Consider the following 21,101-nt stretch of genomic DNA (forward strand, 5'->3'; position numbering starts at 1 on the left):
ATATCGACACAAAAGGAAACTTGTGTATCTGCAACACTGTGCAAAAGTCTTGAGCCATCCTTCAGTTCTTTATATTTTCCTGGGAAAAATAGGAATAGATTCGATGAGATGTGTGCAAACTTGCATGCAAATATTGAGTCATAGGTAAAAGCAGAGTTTGTACTAATAAGCTTGAAAGTTAATATTTGGTACGGACACCTTTATTCTTCAACATAGCCTGACCTCTTGTATTCTTCAGGAATAGAAGACTGCTTAAATATCCAAAGCTTGTCTTCGGATGTTGCTGCCTTTTGTTTCATTCTCTGTCATGATGATCCCACACTAGTTCAATAATGCACCATCACTGATAGTCATCCATTGTGTGTGTTTTTATTCAAGTATGATTTTTCTGCATTTCTAGTGTGTTTGTCATGTCATTCTAATCTAGTCAGATGCTTTCCAGATGGTACTGCATTGTGGATCAAATGATGATGATGACTTTTCTGTGTTCATGTTTCAGTTAGTGCTGACAAGATCTCGAACACCTATGGCTGAAATGCAATCAGAAATCATGACAGAGTATCAACCATGTGCAACAGATGGCTGTAGACACTCAATGGTGTGCCCCTCTCCTGATATCCTCAAACATAGTGAATCAAAAACTTCAAATTTGAATTCATCACTTCATAAGACCTGTTCCCGCTGATTTTCCGTTCAGTTCTTTTGCAATTTGGCATAACTCAGCCTTTTCTCCCCCGTTTCCCTTCCTTAAGAATGGCTTCTTGACAGCCACCCTTACACTGAGACCATTTTCTTCTACTTCGTTGAACAGTAATAGATTGACTGAAAGGCCAGATGCATCTCCCAGGTCCTGTCAGGTCTTTGCTGATTTTTTTTTCATTTGTGCTGTAGATAATTTTATAGATCTGCCACTTCTTTTGACCCTCACCTGTCCGGTTTCCTGCCCATTGGAGATTTTGAGGATATACTGCACACCATGCCAAGATATCCCAGTTTTTTTTTACCAATATATCTTTTAGGAATCACATTGCTGGTGCAAAAGTACCATTTCATGCCTGTCAAACTGTGTTATCGTTGGCTTTTTTGTAGATTGGATTAAGGAAAACAATTGGCTGCTACTAACAAAATGCCTAAATGTACAATTTAAATTTATTCTTTGCTATGTTGAATTAGATTTATAACTCATAAATCAGGGTTAAATGGCATGAAAATGGTCAGGTACAAGGACTGGACTGAAAAATTAGTGAAATGAAATGAAAAACTTTGAAAGAGCTTCAGAAAGCTGGAGAACTATTGATTAAGACCACCTTAAAAATTACAATAAGGTCTGACCACCTGGAAGCAAAATATGAAGAACTGATAGGTAGTGATTTTTGGACAGTACAGTGTGTGTGTGTGTGTGTGTGTGTGTAGATAAGTATAGAATATTTAAATTGAGTCTGTACTTTACAAAAAAATGTGTATCACACTGTCGGTCACATACATTTGACCTTTTATATTTAATGTTTATATTCACATACGTGCATTGTCGTTTATCGTTAGTAATGTTGTGTCACTATGTATACAGCATCTTTTGACAGTGAGTAGGCACTTAATCTTTGCGCTCTTCATTTATGACAGACATTGCTACGATGAAGGCGTACTGATCTCTCCCAGCCTCTTCAGCAGCCCATCGAGCGTCTCCAGGTTTTGTGCTTTTTCTTCTAGCAGCTCATATCGCAAACTGGAAATGTCCTGCTTGATTTCTTTCAGCTCTCCTGGATTAAAAAAAAGATAGATGCAAAGCTATCAAAGAAAATGTTGATGCCAGCATGGGAGGACAAATGGTGCTCTTTATTATTTTACCTTCAGTGATGTCATCGCTCTCTCTGTCTGCTTGCGCTTTGATGATGTACCGCTTTATTAGCCGCTTCATGATCTTCTGTAACCAGTAAAGGAAAAGGGGTTCGAATTATGAACAAAATGTTCTGTGCAAAAATCACACATTAAAACAAGTAATAAAATTGTGTTTTAAAACATAGTGAAATACACAAACACATGCCTGATATCTGGTTCGGCTGGTAGAAGCACCATATCCTGACTTTTTGCTTACTCCAAGCTGGAAAATTGAGCTCAAATTAGCTGAACAGAATTGTGACATTTCTGTGGTGTGGCAGTAATACCACTGGGAGGTGCTAAGGCTCTGCCACTAACGCTGAACTATCATGTTACCTTTCAAGCTGCGTAAGGATAAATATTGGATATATTAGGGAATTAATCGCCATACTGTGTGGTACCTGGTTGAGTTGTGTCTCATTTTTCTCCTTGCTGTGTCCTTCAACTAACTGCAGGAGCAAGGACTTGATGCCTGTGGCCAGTCCGAGCATAGATTTTGGGCTGGGGACTAGGTTGAAGGGCACAGGGAGTGTCCTTCCCTCCTCAAAGTAGGAGAACCAAAGTTTTGCACGAGCAAACTTCCACTCGACGTCAGCATCATCCTAAAAAAATTAAAAATCATGAGGAAAACGGGGAAATGTATCAGGGAAGGGAAATATACATGTTTGACAGGACAGAAGGGGAAAAAGCCTGTGGTGCATTACAACCACCAGTTGGTATGAAGTGTGGACCAGCCACTCCTTTATTCACAAGGGGTCTCCACATATTGACATAGCAGATTCTAACAACAGTCCTTCCTCACACAACTCCAAATGGATTTATGTCTCCTCCCAAAGTTAAAACCAAGGATCTCTTGCTTGTTAAGCAAACATGTCAATTACTATGGGGCCACTTGCCCTCAAAGAAAAAAAAGAAGGAAAACTCAAATCCTAACTCAGGTTAATACTACCTCTGACAAAGTAATAAAATATGTTCAACAGTTTCGTCTTCTCCACAATAATCACGTTTCCCTATATAGGCTCGCCTTTTTATAAACAATGTGTCAGCAAACATACCCGCATGGGCACACAGTGGGTAGGTATGGGTGAAGTGTGGACCTGAGTAAGCAGTGAGCAGGGCAAATTCACTATGGGTTACCCACAGAAGACACCTATGGGTTAGCCCAGGGGGTAAAACTAATGTGGGGCCTTAATGGGCTAACCCATAGGTGTTTTAATGAGGGTTTTCTATGGGTAAGCCCACTATATGAAAATCCTCACAGGAATCCAAAAGGAAAAAATGACTATGGGCCCTACATTAGATGCATCCACTGTGGGGCACCCACAGAATTACTTCTTGGGAGGGCAAAGGGGTAAAACTGCTATGGGCCCCTCATGGGCTAGCCTACATGGGGCTCACGTAGGTTTTCTGTGGGCAACCCACAGCGGGCTTACAGAAAACTCTTATAGAGACTCCAAGGCCAACACTGCTGTCAGCCCTGTGTGGGCTCACCTAATTGGGGCTCAGATGGGATAAGTGGGGGTTTACCAAGTCCACACAGCAGGACACTTTACCCACAGGTGGGTCTATACAGGCATAATTGCTGGGTAAAGGAAAAGGCCCTGATTTAATTTAGTTGTATTCACATTCTGTGACACAAATAAATGAAAGTAATTTGCTTCCCTTTATATCTTAATTTAAATGACATTATTTCTCTTTATGAATGTGTGTGTGCTTGGGTGAATGAACCTTGTAGTGAATCTTTGTTAGAGTTAGTGCTATATAAGTACCAGTTCAACGTGCGCTACACGTGGGGCTGCTTTTTCAGCCCATGCTTCATATTTTCAAGCATGCATCTGGGGCACAGAATGATTTACCGTCTTAATGACCTACCTCAATCTCCTGGAAGGAACTATTAATCATGGCAATGAGCATGTTGAGCAGCACTATCACCATGGTAACATTGTAAACTCCGTACAGGACGTAACCAGTGTTCTCGATGAATTTGTGTCCGTTGTTGATCACTACGGATCTGACCTCAGACAGTCCAAATATAGCCCAGAACAATGTCTTGAAGCTCTCCTCCAGGCTGGACGGACGCACAGACAAATAAAGGGACAGAGGGAGAACAGAGGGAAGTTATTTTTGAATTCAAACCAGCCGTACACCATCAATGTCAGAGATACTCTTTTAGTAAATCAACAGAAGGACAAAATGGTTTTTGGAGTTAAAATTACAGAATAATTCAGAATAGTGTTGACATTATTGCACAAACATGCAAGTTTAGCATGAATTTATTTGGCATAATGAATCTGATTTTGAGGCAACATGTCATATTTTTATAATACTCTATTATGACTGTGTAAAGGTTTAGCTGTAACTATTTGTGCTAATGGGTCCCAAGATAAATGCAAGATTATTTTCATTACTGCCACATAATTTTGCTCTTTGTTTTGAAATCCAAGATACTTTAACTTTTTCTGGACTCAAAACTTCTTCAGCTGTGGGGAGATCAAATCCCTCCTGGGTGCACTGATGATAAGTTTTGTCCACACTATAACCACAACCAGTGATAAGGGTCCCAAGGGCTTAGTTTTAAATGGTGACAAGCCACAAAAATGTTGGGGCTTCTTTTAACTGTAATAACCACAAAATGAGTGGGTCTACCAAAGAAACAGCTCTCAGATCTTGGATAAGAATAGTTAGAAAGGATCAGGATATAAAATATCTGTGAACCCTTGTGGTGATATCCTTGTTTGGATTGGTAATCCATTGTTGATCAAGAATGGAATCAAGATTCATGATGAATTCGTCTGTGCAAGTTGATGAAAAAAATAAATAGATAAAAAAAACAAATTCAGATGTTCACTGGTATTGACTTACGTTGTGAAGGCATCATTTTGTTTTGCACCCAGGTAGTAAGAGTACAGGTTGAACATGCCGATCATGAACGCCAGAAAGACCAAGATGAAAATGACCATGAACTTAAAAATGTCCTTTACTGTCCTTCCCAAAGAGATTTGCAGGGGACCGAAGCTTTCGTTGGCCGGGAGGATATAAGCAATCCGAGAGAAGCTCAGCACCACTGCGACCGCGTACAGGCCCTCTGATACCAACTGGGGATCTGACGCCACCCACTCGATACGAGCTACAAAAAAACACAAGCGTAAGTCAGAAAATCACCTTTGATTAAAGCTTGCAATTATTATTTTAAGGCAGACTGAAGAGGATATTTTGATAAATGAGCACAAGCCGGGCACTAAAAATGCTATTTAACAAAGGATGTGTTAGCCACGCTGCTTAATTTCATCTTGTTCTCTTAAAGAGAAGGAAAAAACAAAAGTTAATTTGCCAATAAGCACAGGAAAATCTAGGGCGACAGTGATACTTTTTACTTTTTACATCTATAGACTGACAGCTACAACAGACACAACATTAAAGCCATGAACAAGTGAAGTGAATCTTTTCCTTATAAATCAATCTTCAGCTCTGAAACCTTGGGTTCTGGCATTTCTGCCGATGTTACTTTGATGCTTGCAACCTGCCTAAAAGTTGTTTCCAGCCAATCACATCACCTCATGGCAGTGTCCCCCAGCAGGAAGGAAACATGTGTCTTTTGTTCTGTTTCAATTCAATCTTATGTATACAGTGCCAAATTACAACAACAGTCACTTCAAGGTGCTTAATATTGTAAAGGAAAGGGTCTACTATAACACAGATTGTCCTGTAAAGACTCTCCCCTCACCCCCAATCAGTTATGGCGCATGGCTACCCCTCCCTGCAAGAGGTTTCTTCCTGTTAGAAAGGAGTCTTTACTTCCCACTGTCACCAAGTACTTGTTTATAGGGGGTTGTCTGGTTGTTGGGGGTTCTTTTCAAGTGGTTTGCTGCTGTATAAATCAAGCACATCATGGTATTTGAATTAGTTCATGTGATGTGTGAAAATGTGAAACTGCTCACCCATAGTGAAGTAGCGTATCTCCTTAGGCAGTGTGACATTAATCAACGTTGTGTAGTTTGCGTACACAGAGGTCTGTGCTAAGTTAGCGTGTCTCAGCGCAGAGAAGCGGCAGCTAAAGGAAGCCAGGAAGATGGCGAGCATCCCAAAATCCAAAAAGTTCCACGGCTCAACCAGGTACTCCCCTGGTCCTTGACTCCAGATCTCCTTTACCTCTGCCCAAATCATACCTGCAGCAGGAGCACAAGAACACAAATGACATGATTCGGTAGATGTTTATTTGTTTTTTTTTAATTGTTTGCTTTTTTATTATCTATCATCATCTTATGCTCACCTATGACCCATGAGATGATAAGGATCTCCATCCAAGTGAAGGGTGTTGTAGTCATGCGGTAGAGCAGCAGAGGGTCAGAGCTGCCCGGGAGCTGATGGTGTGTCATGTTTGGCAGCAGGGTGGTGCCTGCAAAGCGGTCAGCAGCATTCAGGATGAGAAGACCCAGGAAAATTGTAAAGGATGAGGCATGAGCCACAAACTTCATGAAGGGGCTACGCATCACTTTTCCCACCTGAGAATGAGAGATGGAATAACGGAAGGGTGAGAGGAAAGCTTGTACTGTGAATGATCTTTATGGATGTAAATATTACTTACTCTGGTGCATGGGGCAATCCAGTAAGCCACAGCCAGTCCAGGCAGTCCTATAGCCACCGCCAGCACCACCAGCAGTTTGATGGCAGTGGTTTGTTGTCTCAGGCCAGGCAGGTTCTCATACCAGATACTCAGCAGCTGTTGCTGGCAGTTAGGATGAGCCACAAACTGAAAGGCACAGATGAAAGAAGTAGGACAGAAGAGTTAAGGAGAAGGAAACAGGAAAATAAAGGCTACTGGAAGCTTAAGGTAGAATCCTTAAAGTGTGATTCTATTTTTATTTATTTGAAACAGAGAAAAGCAGAAATCCATTACACCTGAGAGCTGAAACTAGAGCAGATTTATTTTGGTTTTTATTGATCTGAACATTTAATTGATTTATGAAGAGTAATTTTCTGGCATTTTACAAACTGATGAATGATTTAAACCACACAAATTGGCTTCTAAAACGATTACATCACACAGCTGCAATTAGAAATGAAGACAGATGAGTTCAGACTCAGCTCAACGTGACTAAGTGCTACAAATATCTTTATATTAAAAACACTTGACAACAGCATTTTGATGTTTCACACTATAAATTCCATTTTTCATTTCTATTTTTTTAATTGATCTTATAATTAGGTATTGTTTCCCAGCATCCATAGCTGTTGTTGTTGTTGTTGTTGTTGTTTTTCTCACCTTTGGATATTTGTCTGATTTTAAAAGTTTGTTACCCTCATGCAGTAATGTTACTGACAGTCCAACTCATATAGAAATTTTTGAGACAGACACCATTACTGATATTTGGTGATTTAAAAATCTGATATATTAGCCGATATTTTTTTTTCTTTCAGGCACGCTAGAAAAAACAAATTTCCCCAAAATTTGTTATGTGTAGTTACTTTTTACTAAGATAGTATAACAAAGCAGTTTAAAAATAAACTTGTTTTATTGTAACATGACTCGTTTACACTCTGCCCAACTCTGCTCAGATCAGCTGGTTGTTCTGAACACTTTTCCAACACGGGAGCTGCAGAGCGCCTTCTAGTGGAAAAATTATGTAATAACCTTCGCAACACAGTTGAGTGATGTTTCTTCGTTCTCTTCTTTAGTTTTCATTTATCAACCTAAAAATGGAAATTATTTGCCAATACTGATATATCGGCAAAAAGCTGTTATCGGCCAACATATCAGTTTGGCTCCATGTCGTATGCTCAAGCAGGAGCCACAACTGGAATGACAATGACAGTTTTTAGTGGGATATCAATCTAAATGGGTTATGCTGCTCCCATAGCATAGATAAATGTTTGCAATACTTCTAACTTGCTCGGAAAACCCATGTTTTATCCTGCTGCTGTGTCATTGTCTGTTTGAGAACACACTGACCTTTTTGAGCTCGTATTTGATGGCTAATTTGAGCCGTGTGAGGGAGGGGCGACCTGGTACATCATAGCTATCGTCCGAGTCAGTTTCTCCATTTAATATGGCCTCAACTTCCTCCGTGCTGCGACACAGGTCCAGAAGGCCCACCACGTAGTCCTTGCACTGGCTTGAAAGGCGGGAGTAGTCATTCTAGAAACATGACGGAGGAAACGTGCATCAGGAGTGAAACATTTGAGATGATTTGGTAAGATGCTAGTAAGATGCAAGTAAATGCAAAAGGTAGTTTTTAAATGATGTTTTCATTTATTGAGAGCACTTGCCCCTAAACCTAATAACTGTTTGTGCTATTTCTAGTAGCAAAAACAGCAATCATGCATTTCTGAAAGCTGACAGTGAGTCTTTCACAACGCTGTGGAGGAATTTTTAGCCTACTCTTCCATGCAGTATTGTTGTCATTCAGCCACATTGGAGGGTGTTTGAGCGTGAACAGTCTGTTTACGGTGATGTCAAAGCATCTCCGTCTAGTCAAAGTCTGAGACCAGAGTTTGACTAGGCCACTCCATGTCATTGCTGCTTAACCTGAGTGCTCTTGAGCTTCAGGGAATGAATGGACATTCTCCTTCAGGATTTCCTGTTAGAGAGCAGAATTCATGAATATATCAAGTCAACAGCAAGTCATCCAGGTCTTGAAGCAGCAAAGCAGCCTCCGACCATCACACTACATCACCACCACCGTGTTTGGCTGTTGTCATGTTCTTGTTATGGAATGCTTTGCTAGTTTTATGCCACATGTAACAGGATACAAAGCTTCTAAAAAGTTCAACTTCTGTCTCATCAGCCCACAGAATATTTCCCAAAAGTCTTGGCAATGTGAGCAAGCCTTTGTGTTCTTCCAAGTGTGACAAATATGGAAACGAATAAGAAATCGGGAAGGGGGCAAATACTTTTCAAAGCATGAACATCAAGAAAAAAATGTGTAGGCTGTATTTGGACATCTCTGCTCAGGCATCCTGTTGTTTATTTATTATACAGTACCCACAGCATACTTTGGTACTCTGAGCCCAGCAATAATTACAGCTGTTGTTTATGTGTCAAACCAAAAATCTGAACAGTGACCACAGGATCTAGACCCTCGTCTGTTCTTCTCTTAAGGTTCATAAAATGTTCATGGGTATGTTTTAGGGTATGTGTACAGCAGTGATAACAGACAGTGCACATTAGTTCTGCCGGACTTGTGTTTGTATTTTTGTTCTTGTCGTTGTATTTGTACCTTAAATTCTTTCTCAATATTAGCTAGCATGGCCAGTTCATTGCTGAGCTCCAGTGCTGCCAGCACTGGATCCTCATTAGACAAGGAGAGGTAAGCAGGACTGGCGAGTCCTCTGTAGGCATTGATCCTCGATCGGGAGTGGCTGAAGGAGTCAAACTGCTGCTGGTAGTTGCACGAGTCACAGCCACAGAAGTAGTCATGAGGCGGATCGATGCGAGCCCCTTTACTTAGCAGGGTGTAAACAATTTCATATTCCTGACAGTGTGCAGCCAGTATCACTGGAGTCACGTCATGAGAAAACCTGCAGGAATTTACACACAGAGAAACATGCAGATAGTACGCAGTATCAGCATTCGCCTTAGCTTCGTTTCTGCAAATGAGGTTTAAGTTTCAACATTTTTATGAATGTTATGAATTTATTTAATGAACTTTTCTGCAAACTAACTGCAAAAAAGCAAAAAAAAAATATCAGCAGCTGGAGCAGTCAGTGCATCCATCATGAGACTATGACAGTTGTGGAACATATTTAACTGCTTTCTTGTTCAGAGATAGATTAGATATAATATCTCCCATCAGCACATATGAAGCTACTGCCAGAACTAGCTTAGCTTAGCACAAAGACTGTAAACAGGAAAATGATTTGCTGCTAAATCCATCTGCCAAGACTTCTAAACTTAGTTTCTTTAATGCCCCCACCACCCTGAAGAAGACAAAGTGGAAAACAGGTGAGTGACCACTTTGCCTTGCAATAACATCAGCACCCATGTTCATAATTATCGCATAAATGCACTACCCACACTTCTCTTAACCACACAATAACCGGTTACATTTGTGGCTAATACTGTCTCTTTATCTTACAGCATCTGCCCATCATAAACTGAGTAGCTGCTCAAGTGTCTGAAAGACAGAATCACACAAACCATTGAGGTGTTTAATAAATACTCAAAACATATCTAAAAAAGTCTCATGTTTATGCATGTTCCAAATGTTTTCCTAAAGTGCAAATGTGCCTAATAAAGTGTCCGCTATTACCTTAAACAAATATACAAATGTAAGTAATGAAACACCTCTTCCTCACACATACCTTGTCCCGTCCTCATCATAAGCATAGAAGTCATCCAACATGTCTGCCTGAACAGGGCTTGCTGTTAGACGACGGGCGTCTCTAAATGAAGGGTGGCCCAGCAAAGTCTCTGTGATGCGAACATAACCTTTACCTAAAACAAAAACGGAGCAAACTTGTTGGTGGTACAACTTCCATTTACACTGCTGTTGCTAAAATTGCTGAATCTTAACGATAACTCCAAAATGTTAGCTTACATAGCATTTGGTAGTTTGCTGGAATTTGTGATCATTATTGCAGTTTTTGGGCTGGTTTAAAGTATTTTTAACCATTACTGAAGTAGTTGTTAAATTTCCTAATCATTTGTTAGCATAATGGCTCAAACAGAATAGCTCAACTTGAAAGAAAATGGTCCTTTGGACTCATATTTTACTACCTTAAAACATAAACTGTGGAGAAATCAAATGTATATTTTCCTTCCGATGCTTGCAGTGCATAATAGATTTTGATAAGGACTGCCGTTATCCCACAGGCCATACTTGGAGAACCCGTGATGTAGGCTATCTACTCAGGTTGGTCACAGTTTTTCAATACTACATCGCCTGTATTTTTTTTTTTAAATGATGACTTACTAAAGAAAAAAACATACATCCTCAGAACAATGGAACCAACCTTTAATATTGTCTTTTTTTAAAGCATCAATCTTTTAAATCTTGTAACTGCTAACAGAAGAGGCTAAAAGTCTAGTCTTTTGTACTCGTGCTAAATTAGCATGTTAGCAACTTAGCTAGACAGGATTTTGCAAAAGCCAAAGTTTAGTCGTCTTGGGCAGTAGTTCTCCACGATTTCTCAGGGTCTTTCAAAGGTTTTTCTTTAGGCATTGGCTTCTTTTCCCCTCATTTTCAGTCCAGACCTGAGAGACGCATCTGAATCTTCAGCTGATCCATTTACTGTTCACTGGCCTCATTGGAAGGGTGGCTGTCAAGAAGACCTTCTTAAAGAAGGAAAACAGGAAAACTGAGGTTTGCCAAATTTCCCAATAAGTGGACTGAAAATCTGTAGCAACGGGTCATATTGAGCACTGAATCCAAATATGAACATTCTGGTTCAAATCATCATTATTATGTATGAAGGAGGTCAGCAGAGACGTACAACAGTAAGTACAGCTGGTGGAGAGTCTTTAAAGGTTTCAGGCATCATAGACAGTGGTGTTGAAGATGTTGTTAAAACCGATGAAATTACGAACACAGAAAAGTAAACTCAGATTTTGATCCGTCATGCAATACCAGCTGAAAAGCATCTGATTGTCAGTGGCTTCATTATTCAGCATGACAGTCATCCCAAACACACTGCCAATGATCAGTAAAAGCATATCTGTATAGAAAAACACACACTTGCATACTATCAGTGATGGATTGGCCTCCCCAGAGCTCGGACATCAGCATTATTTAAGCAGTGTGAGATCTTGACAGAGAACAGAAGGCAGCCAACATCCAAAGTAAAACTTTGAATTTCCTTCAACAGACCAGAGAATGAAGCTACAAGAGCTGAAACTATGTTAAAGAATAAAGGTGGTGATACCAAACATTGATTTTAAAGTTTGTTAGAATTGCACTCTTTTTGCTTTATACACTACACTCGCATTGTCCTAGCAAAATATAAAGAAATAAGTAAAATGTAAAAAAGTAGTCATCAACAATCTCCTCAACCTAAACACAAAGTATTTCACCAGAAATGGTCCAAGTCTGGCCCGTTTGAGCAGAAAAATGCCAATGCAACTGTGGTAACATTTTTGCAGGCGGCTGAGTGGCTGCAGGATGTATGAGAAACTTGACTCAGAGGCTGTGGTACAGAGGGGTTAACAGAACTGAGGCCATTAATCATTATTATTAAGCAATGTCACTAGACCCATAAAGAGACACAGCTATGTAAGGACACAGATTAACGGATAAACTGTTAAATAACTGTGGTTCCATCCAGTCAAGCAATGTGTTGTGTCTGACATCTTTGGAACTTTTGAGTGATATAGAGATTTTGCCATATTATGTGTTTTTGGCCATACACAAATAATCAGGTCTTACTGATGGCTAAAAGGAGAGCGTCGCCCACTCTGGCCAAGTCTGCCCTCCCCAGCAGCAGCTCTGTCACCTCCAGATGTTCGTTGGCCACTGCCAGCTGCAGTGCATTTTGGCCCATGTAGTCAACAGCGTTGACGTTCAAGTTGGGTACATGCAGCAGCATACGCCGCACCTCTGGTATGTTCCCGTATTCAGCTGCTTCCAGGAAACGCTGCTCAACCTCTGACAGGCTGACTGAGGGAGCTGAGAACATGTAGGCAGGTCCACGGAGAGCCTGGCGTCGTTTAGCAGCAGTGAGACGAGCCATAAGCTGTCGCTCAGAGTTACTGTGGCTGCCAGAAACAGAAAAAACACTCGATGTATGGTCCACACATGAATTTACACACAATGTAGTTCTCCACCAGAACGGTGCAGGTGTGCTATCCACACAAGTAATGAGAGAGAGACCCACACACCTGTGAGAGAGCACTGAATCACAGTTAACCTCATTCATATACTTGCCTACCATAATCTGCAATTAGTAGATGTAAGTTAACTTTTACCTGGAGAACAGATGAAATAGTATCAAGTTACAACATTTTCCTGGTTCTGTATTTCTTTCTTAATATTCTTTAAGATGCATTATCTAACATTCTGTTCTGCTACATCATATGAGGTTTGTTTATGCCATGATGGCTTACAAGGTTTGCACATAAAAACGAAGTACTCAGTGCATTAAAACGACCAAAAGGATTCCCAAGCAGGCATCAGTATGTGACGAGAGGAGCATAAGAAGAGGTTGAGAAATCCTGTAGCACTGAGCACTGAGGCTAATGTAAATAACGAGGCAGGAAATGCAAAAAAATGGTTTACATTATAAGCATTATGTTACTCATAAGTTAAATTACGTTTACTAATGGATCATGGGTTCTGAAGTACACTCTCTAATGTACATCAGTCTCCCTCCCTCCATCCCAGAGCGCTGACCTAGAGTTAAACCCAATGAGCACCTGTGGCTGTTTTGCTGGTTGCAAGTTAAAGAATGCAAACTGAAGAACATTGTGCTTGCAATATTTAGTGAAAATTACAATCAGGCGTCCAAATACTTTTTATCTTCTCCTTCAAACTTTTTAAAATCTGTCAGTCTTATCCATGATTTTAACAAAAAGATGCAGAGGATGAGCATATATGCCTGCTACACCTCTGGCAGACTTACCCAAGGCATCGTCCGGAGCAACACGTTTCCTCTCCAAAATCATCGTACATGAGCAGGTTATCACGGCTCCTGGCTCTGGGGCTGTCGCTGTAACCTGCAGTCCGGCTGGCATGATGAACTGCAAGCGGTCTGTGGTTCATCCTGGAGGTGATCGACAGCAGAGGCTGTGCTCCCGTTTCATGTGAAAGACTAATCAAGTGCCTGTGGCACGTCTCTCTCTCTCCGTCTCTCTGTCGCCCTCCCCCTCTGGTTTTCTCGGTGTTCTTGAGAAAGAATGCATCCTTCTGCGTCCCACAACACTTTTCCTTACGTGACGTATTGAACTTTACAGATGTGGGAGGAAGCTCAGGGTTGCGACTGAACAGGCTCAGAGTTACTACTGATGTAGGGTCATATTTGTCTCAGCGGTTTCACCAAGTCCTTCATCTCTTTCTTTGATATTACTCAGTATTAGTTGTGGCAATAAAGGCAGATTTGTTAAAAAAAAAAATAGGAGTAAAGAAATGAAATATTCTCATGATATAGTGTCTTACCAATAGTTGTAATTTTTGACTCGTAAGATGCTATTTTAAACTGCATTGTTTAGAGTACGTGTTGAGAGTTTTAGTGTGTGTGTACATGCGTGCAGAAGTGACTGATGGCTGATGAACAGCACATGAGATTCCTCAGGGTTTAAATTCCCTGTAGACTTTGCTTCCTGTGTGCTCCCGCTCTCAGCTGATCCTGGTCCAGTGTGGGAAAACTCTGTACCCAATCACATGTGTTCATGTGTTTACAACTGTCCAGCTTTTAGTAGCTCTTTGCAGCAATATTGTGATCATCTTCTGCTTTATTGTCCCATAATTCTTTTATTTGTTTTGTTGCTACCTATGTCAGCTGAGAGCACTTTTTGTCTGCTTTCAAGCTGAATTTCACATGAAAAACCCCCTTACAGTCTGTAAAAAGTCTCAGCGTGAAATCAGCCTGATAAAGCAGGATCTCCAATGCACAATTGTGGCAGAGAGAATTGCCTTTTAAGGACCTGATTGCTGAAGATTAGCCAGTTTGGATGTGTCTTGGCGTAGGGGCGTCACATTTCACTGGGAGAATAGTCGAGGCAATGGGGGTAAAGTCTGACAAATGTCACCATTGTGGGTTTTTGTTAAGATTTGCTCGTCTGAACAGAACAGACCTGAGATCTGGATGTAAACACTGTCAGCCTAAACATACACACTCTTACTGAGGGGCACTGAGTGGACAAGTACCTGGACAGTCCTTTGTGTGTCCTCCTCATGTGTGGGTGTGCGTATTGATTAACTGCGGTGATATGTACGCATACCAGACCACACATAAAGCCAGCGCTCCTTCAGTGTTATCACCTGACTCACTGACGCTAAAACACACAAGCACAAACACACATATATCACACACACAGATAAACTTTGGCACCAACAGGACACCGTACATGTAAGCCCACAATGGTGCAGCTAACTGGAGTAGAGTTACCAAAGCCGTATACTTTAAAGACGTCACTTGAAATGATGAAGCCACCTGAGTTCAAGATATTTCTCTCATAGTTCATGTTTTGTTGGGCTGAACTCTGAAGAAGGAGGGGAGGAAGAACAAGAAAAACACACACGCACACAAAGGCCCGGACCAAATTGTTTCCTGTGTGGAAGCAGCTGTTCTGCAGCCTGTGCATCTGTTCTTTGTCCAATAAACCAACCTGAACCTGCAGCTCCTTCCTTCACCCAATCCCACCATTTTCTCGCTCTTCTTTACTTCTTCTTTCTTATTTTTTATGTAACAGATAAAACTTAGACACACTCCAGACTCTCCCGAGTTTGTTTTTTATTCTGTGTTTTCTTTCTCTAATGTGTGAATAATAAGAAATCAGTATCACCGCTGGTTTGTTGGACACCTGCGAGATTAGAATACACCAGTTTCTGTGATTTTCTGGCGAAACTAAACAGTCTGAGGTCCTGCCAGCGTGCTCAAGAGGCTGCGGTTTTCATTACAGCTGCAAAGTGTCTAGTGCTCATCTGGAGAGACGATAATAACGGCGTCTGATTCTTGGAGCGCTCAAAAGTTCTGATGCGCATGAAACTTTCCTGATTGAATCATCATTTGGTAAAAGATTTACTGAAACAGGAAGTCTTTAACACCACGACCTTGAGGCAGGTATGAGCTACTGTTGGTCGTTACTGTCTTACAGGATTACCAAACTTGATTGCTTTTAATCAATGACTATCATGTGATGCACCTGAGGGGGGGAAACCATGAGGTTTCTGCAGACTGATTCAACACGGTGGTTACACTGAGATGAATCAGGGGGCTGATTCAGTTTCACACTTCAGTGTGAATGTGACCTCGGGGAAGAAGAAGCCCCAGTTTTCAGCTGTAGCCTCGGTAACCTTTTCTCTCTAATCCAGTGATTTGATTGTGGAGCAGGGAGGGTACTCTGGGTGTCTGAAGCAACAGAGGCCCTCTGGCTTGCTAACGTATTTATTCGGGGAGGTCGCATTTAGTTTCTGTTTGATCAGACCTTTGCAGGGTTTTTCTTTTTTACTAATCAGGCTACTGACTTTTTAAGTCTCACTAATTGCACAGCAACTGGTTAGATTTATGTACAAGGATATTTCATTTTAATTACATCTTGGATTTCATGGTTGTGGATTATTTCTGCTGCAATAGTGACAGAAATAATCTGGTCAATACTAATAAACTGCATGTGATGTAGGTCTCAATCGGTACACTTTGCTGAGATTCACAGCACCACCTACTGGACTGGATCAGTTTAAGTTCTCCTCCCTTACCTTGGTGTGTATGTTAGCTGAACCAAGATCAGTTGAAACTGACAGGAATGCAGCAGAGTTTGCAATTAGTGTAAAAGAAGAAGAACACCATAAGTAATTGGCTGATTTTATTTTATTTTATGTTGGTCACAGTGAAAATAGTAATCCAGAAGAACTATATTCTGTTTTAATGAAGCTTTCAGTCATGCATTGCAATGATCCATTTCTTCCCATCATTTCTCAATTATTGGTTGCAATCCTCCTGATCTTCATGGTGACAGATTTGATGGTGTAGGGGACTCCGTTGTGTCTCCAGGTGTCCCACACGATGTGCGTCCTCTGCCCCTGGTTTCGCTCTGTGTCTTCGGGAGAGCCGTTGAGATTTGCCAGACCGCACTGATTGAACCACCACCCCGTGTGGTTGTGGTGAATGCTGCAGTTCTCCACCGTGCAATTGCCAATGGAGCAGAAAGGGTTGCAGCCATCATTGTCGACATCTGAGGCACTGAACGGTGCCGTGTCCTGGTTCTGTTCCTGGTTGTAGCCTCGAAACGCATCACCTGCACCAGAGCACGCAGAAATCCATGCAGACATGCAGGAGACACAAAATAACCAAGTGGACCGGTCGCCGGTGTTTTAATTTGCACTTTAGCAATTTTTAAAAAATAACATTTGTTTTGTGAAGTTTAACTTATTAAGCCATACCTGCGCTACCTGCATATCTGCCCAGGTGTATGCTGAAGAACTGCGTTTCACTGTCAAGGCGGAAGTCATCATACGATGCATAAGAGGTGACATCATCATGGGAGACTAGAGCAATGTGAAGCTGGAATCGAGTATCCTTCTGGTTTACTATGTGAAACACCTTCCTCAGGCCCAACCAGTGTTCTCCTAAACACAAGACGAGAGATTTAGTGGTGAAGTGAAAGGTATAGTTCTCAACATGTGTAGATTGATAAAAATGAGACGGTGTGACAACTTTTAGGAAATGCTATGACACCTCACTAGCAGATGGCTAGCTAACCTTAGTATAAATACTGGGAACAGAATCAAAATGCTAGCCTGCCATCCATACACCCATAGTCCTATATATATAGCAGCAGCCTATTAAAACTTATCCTCTTCATGCTTTGCTAACGTTTCCTCTGTGCTAGTTGTTATGCTAGCACAACTTTATGTGCTGCTCAAGCAAAAACCATTGATAAAAAATGAAAGTTCCTCCTAGACTGCAGTTCCTCCAATGGCTGCTTTAGACCGGATCAACAAGAAAGTCGATTCCAAAAGTAAAACACTCTGTAACGCACACCTTTAGACTGTATTAAGCCTTAAAGTGATGGATAATTATGGTTGTTGTGGCAATTGAATTCACTCACAGTGGAAACCTACGAATCCCACAACCTCAGGTCCAGTAGATAGTGAACATTATGTTGGTCAGTGGTTCCCAAAACATTCTTTAACTAATACTATAAAGTATATTTTGAGCATCTAGCTTACCACCATCTAATGTTGTTTTTAACAGTTCAACCTCAAAGAGGATCTCTTTGATAATGTACAACCTGCAAGGTGTCCAAAGCCATCGACATAGCCATCCCAGGATCTTTTGAAGTCAGTTAAACCGTCACTCCTCCTCTGCATCACCGTCCATCCGCCTCCCATATAGTCCATCTCACAGAAAACCTGCAGGACAAGCTTTGCTTTGAGTGTCGGCCACAGAGTGAATAAATCACTGAAGGAGTGAATGAATGAATTATATACATGTACCTCAAATGAAGAGTCAGTGTTCTCTGGGTGGACTATGTAAATGCCACTCGGGATCTTGGGGACGACTGACACGAGGTTCTCCTTGATGTCGCTGCAGTCTCGTCCTAATCAATGCAACAAACACTCTGTTTGGTCACCAGGAGAGCAATTTAATCAAATTTATGGTGAAGCAACTTTTTTGATTTATAGCCACTAATGACTTGAAGGAATGTGCACTTCATGTATTAATTAGTCACTGAGCTTAATATAAATGGCATCAATTTATTCTCCGCCTTCGCCGCACAATCATTATATATTTGTCAGAGCTGTTTTGTTACTCAAATGAGGCACAAACTATTGAGTTATGATAGACTGTACAAGTTAGTGGTGCAGTTCAGCATCTAGTGGAACATATGTACCTCCAAATTTGCTGATTTTGAAGATTTCTGATGTACTAAAGGTTTAAATACCTTCTGGTGCGGCTTCGTGGGTCAGAAAAAATAAACTTTTACAAACCTCAGATTTTGAAAAAATGCTGTTCTGTTGATTCTATTTAAACCTTTTTCTAAAACTGATATACTGGTAATTTCATTTTTAAATAATGGACAAAATTATGCACAAGGTTTAAAGATATCCTCAAAGGGAGGCCATAGTGTTTATATCCACATTATCTTTTATTTATATGCTGTTATAAACATAGATCACATTAAACTCAGCTCTTGGCTCTATATGATGTTTAAACGGGGGATGTCATTAATATGGTGATCTCTGGTTTGAACCTACTGTTTAAACCTTATGTTTGTAAGGGGTAGCCTATTAGAAGAAAAACAGGAAGGGGAAGGAGCTTCAGTATCTTCTTAAATAATGATTCACAACTTAAATCACCAAAGGTACAGTACTTTTCATAATTCACCATGTCACTGGGTGTTACTAGTTAGCGTTTATGTCTTTCAAGCTTTATAATTACAATCGTATGTGTTTGTGTGTGTGTTACCATGAGATTGTACAGGTTTCATGGAGTACATCTCAGTGTTGCTTCTCTGAACTTCCAAGCTGAGCGTTTGCACTTTGGTCATCAACTCTGTGACCTGGAAATATGACACCACTGTAAATACATTCAGCCTGTCTGACGATCAGAAACACCTAACAGATGTTTAACAGACTCTTCGTCACCTGACTGCTTAGGATGTCCAGAGCTCTCTGTTGCGCCTCCATCACATCCCTCATCAGTTTTCTGTTGCTGCGTCCAAACGCAAGCAAAGACTGCTGCAGCTGACCTGAACACACACACACACAAAAGCACACACACTGAACAACACATGAAGGTAATGGGGCTAACAATAGCACAACGAATCAGAAAAGGCTTTACCACAAATGGATTGTTTCTCATCTCGCAGGAGCTTGACAGTGATGTCACATGGGATGGTGCATGAGTCCTGACCTTTGACTTCACCAAGAGGTCTCTGATCTTTGACAGGAACATCAGTGAAATCTCGATTGTCTAATTCCGATTGGTTTATATTACCTCTGTTCTCTTTGTCCTGGAAATCAGGAGAAAAGGACAATGAGAGAGTTCAATCTATAAGTCAGCACTTATGTGTAACTAGCCTGGAAAGTATGACTCCTGTGGCTCATTAGAGACTGAATAATGTCAGCGTTGTGTTTGTTTTCTGCCTTTTATATATCACATGGTTTCTTATTTCAAACGTACTACAGAAAATGTAGTTTGTAGTCTACTTCCTGACTCAAGGGATGTTCTTCAGTCCCCTGAGTCAGGAAGCAGACACTAGCTGTTGTGTTTTAACTTCTCCACCACCAACTGAAGGAAAAAAAGACTTTCATCATGGGATCAGCAGGGCTGTAGGTCAAATATCGCACTTGGCTGAGAGAAACTCCAATAAACTGAAAAAAGATTTGTAACCGACAGTAAAATATGGCTTTGAGGTATTTCACTATATCGTTCCACTACAGCACGTTTTGGATGGAAATTGTGCACAGTCCTTTGAAACCAAGTAGGTTTCACATGACTGAACCTACTTGGAAAGATTGCTCGGCTCTAATAAGGAGTTAAACTCCACCTAAGAAAACATTTTGGAAACGTGCTGCTTACACATTATTGCATCAGCAAAATAAATTTAAAAATCTACTTACAATATGTGGATATATATGCATAACAGATACTTTTACCTGTATATTTTGTTAAAAAAATACTTATTTTCTTTCATTTAAAACACAAACTCATAATATGATCATTTTAAAGATGATATAACTAATTAAAAAAAATTCGTGGCTAACCTCTAAATCTCTGTGATTATATGGGCATTTCTTGAAGCACTTTAACACCTTTAAATCAGCTCCCTCACAAGTCATAATTTATAGCTTCCTGCTGTAACTCCTGATGGAGGAGTGATATTGATCAATAAGACAGATGACAAGTTAAAAACATTCATAGCATGCAGTGCGGTACATACTGCGTAGGAAAGAAGCGAAGGCAAAAGCAGCAGGAGGACAGCTGCTGTCCACATCATCTCAGTCTTTTCTGACTGTGATTATTTCCACCAGGAGCTGAAGGAGCTGAATTCGGTCCGCCAGCAGACACGCCTTCATATGTGCTTATTTTTCCACAAATTCTTTCCTTTTCTAATCGTCTTCTCTGCTCATCTATGAAGTATTTCTGCATCTTCCTTTCAGTTTTTAAACTACTTTTTTTTCTCCACACTTCCTGTCCAACTGCTCTTTCTCCACCTCCATCAGTCACTCCTACTTTGTCTTGTTAAATTCCCATGACAGCATACCCTTTAAAAGAGGAGGTCACATTTGTTGATAAAACTCTGGCAAGTAGCTGAATCTGCTGATTCAGAGCCATTACCTTCCCCCTCAGTGTGTCTATTACCGAGCATTGTTGTTTTACAGGTTATATCCTGCCATCAGCATGAGAAACAGATGTGGAAAAGGGAAATGGGCAGCTTGTTTTAATGTAGGAACCTTCTCCCTCTGCTTGTGTCTCTGCGTGGGAGCTACAGCTGAAGGTAGGGAGGAGTGAAGGCAGGGTGTCTTTGCTGCTCGTATTTCCCCCCAGTTACTCTGTTTGAAAACGGTCTCCCCCTCCTTGACAGTCAGACCAATTACTTCAGTTAACTGGGTACTGAAGCAGTAAAG

At 40.8% G+C, this 21,101-nt stretch overlaps 2 protein-coding genes across 3 annotated transcripts; both read right to left on the bottom strand.

The window, feature by feature from the left end:
• Positions 1–27: 27 nt before the first annotated feature.
• Positions 28–13,687, bottom strand: trpc6a (transient receptor potential cation channel, subfamily C, member 6a). 2 transcript variants are annotated; one of them, XM_084942369.1, is made up of 14 exons: positions 13,429–13,687; positions 12,237–12,565; positions 10,177–10,309; positions 9,093–9,393; positions 7,826–8,011; positions 6,461–6,625; positions 6,146–6,377; positions 5,814–6,041; positions 4,738–5,002; positions 3,748–3,943; positions 2,277–2,477; positions 2,042–2,098; positions 1,846–1,921; positions 28–1,757 (listed from the first exon to the last, which is right to left on the bottom strand). In XM_084942369.1, the coding sequence occupies exons 1-14, from the start codon at positions 13,566–13,568 to the stop codon at positions 1,627–1,629; spliced, it is 2,640 nt and encodes an 879-aa protein (XP_084798495.1). In that variant the 5' UTR covers positions 13,569–13,687; the 3' UTR covers positions 28–1,626. The 2 variants fall into 2 exon arrangements, with proteins under 2 accessions (XP_084798495.1, XP_084798496.1); XM_084942370.1 differs by lacking the exon at positions 2,042–2,098.
• A 2,630-nt stretch (positions 13,688–16,317) lies between these two features.
• angptl5 (angiopoietin-like 5) lies at positions 16,318–20,652 on the bottom strand. The gene is made up of 8 exons (XM_084941383.1): positions 20,414–20,652; positions 19,312–19,483; positions 19,116–19,219; positions 18,937–19,030; positions 17,964–18,067; positions 17,759–17,879; positions 16,908–17,093; positions 16,318–16,762 (listed from the first exon to the last, which is right to left on the bottom strand). Exons 1-8 carry the CDS (start codon positions 20,468–20,470, stop codon positions 16,443–16,445), a joined length of 1,158 nt encoding a protein of 385 aa, XP_084797509.1. The 5' UTR covers positions 20,471–20,652; the 3' UTR covers positions 16,318–16,442.
• Positions 20,653–21,101: the final 449 nt, after the last annotated feature.

This window comes from Perissodus microlepis, chromosome 10 (assembly GCF_051167445.1).
Source record: "Perissodus microlepis isolate ML-2025 ecotype Zambia chromosome 10, ASM5116744v1, whole genome shotgun sequence".
NCBI lineage: Eukaryota > Metazoa > Chordata > Actinopteri > Cichliformes > Cichlidae > Perissodus > Perissodus microlepis.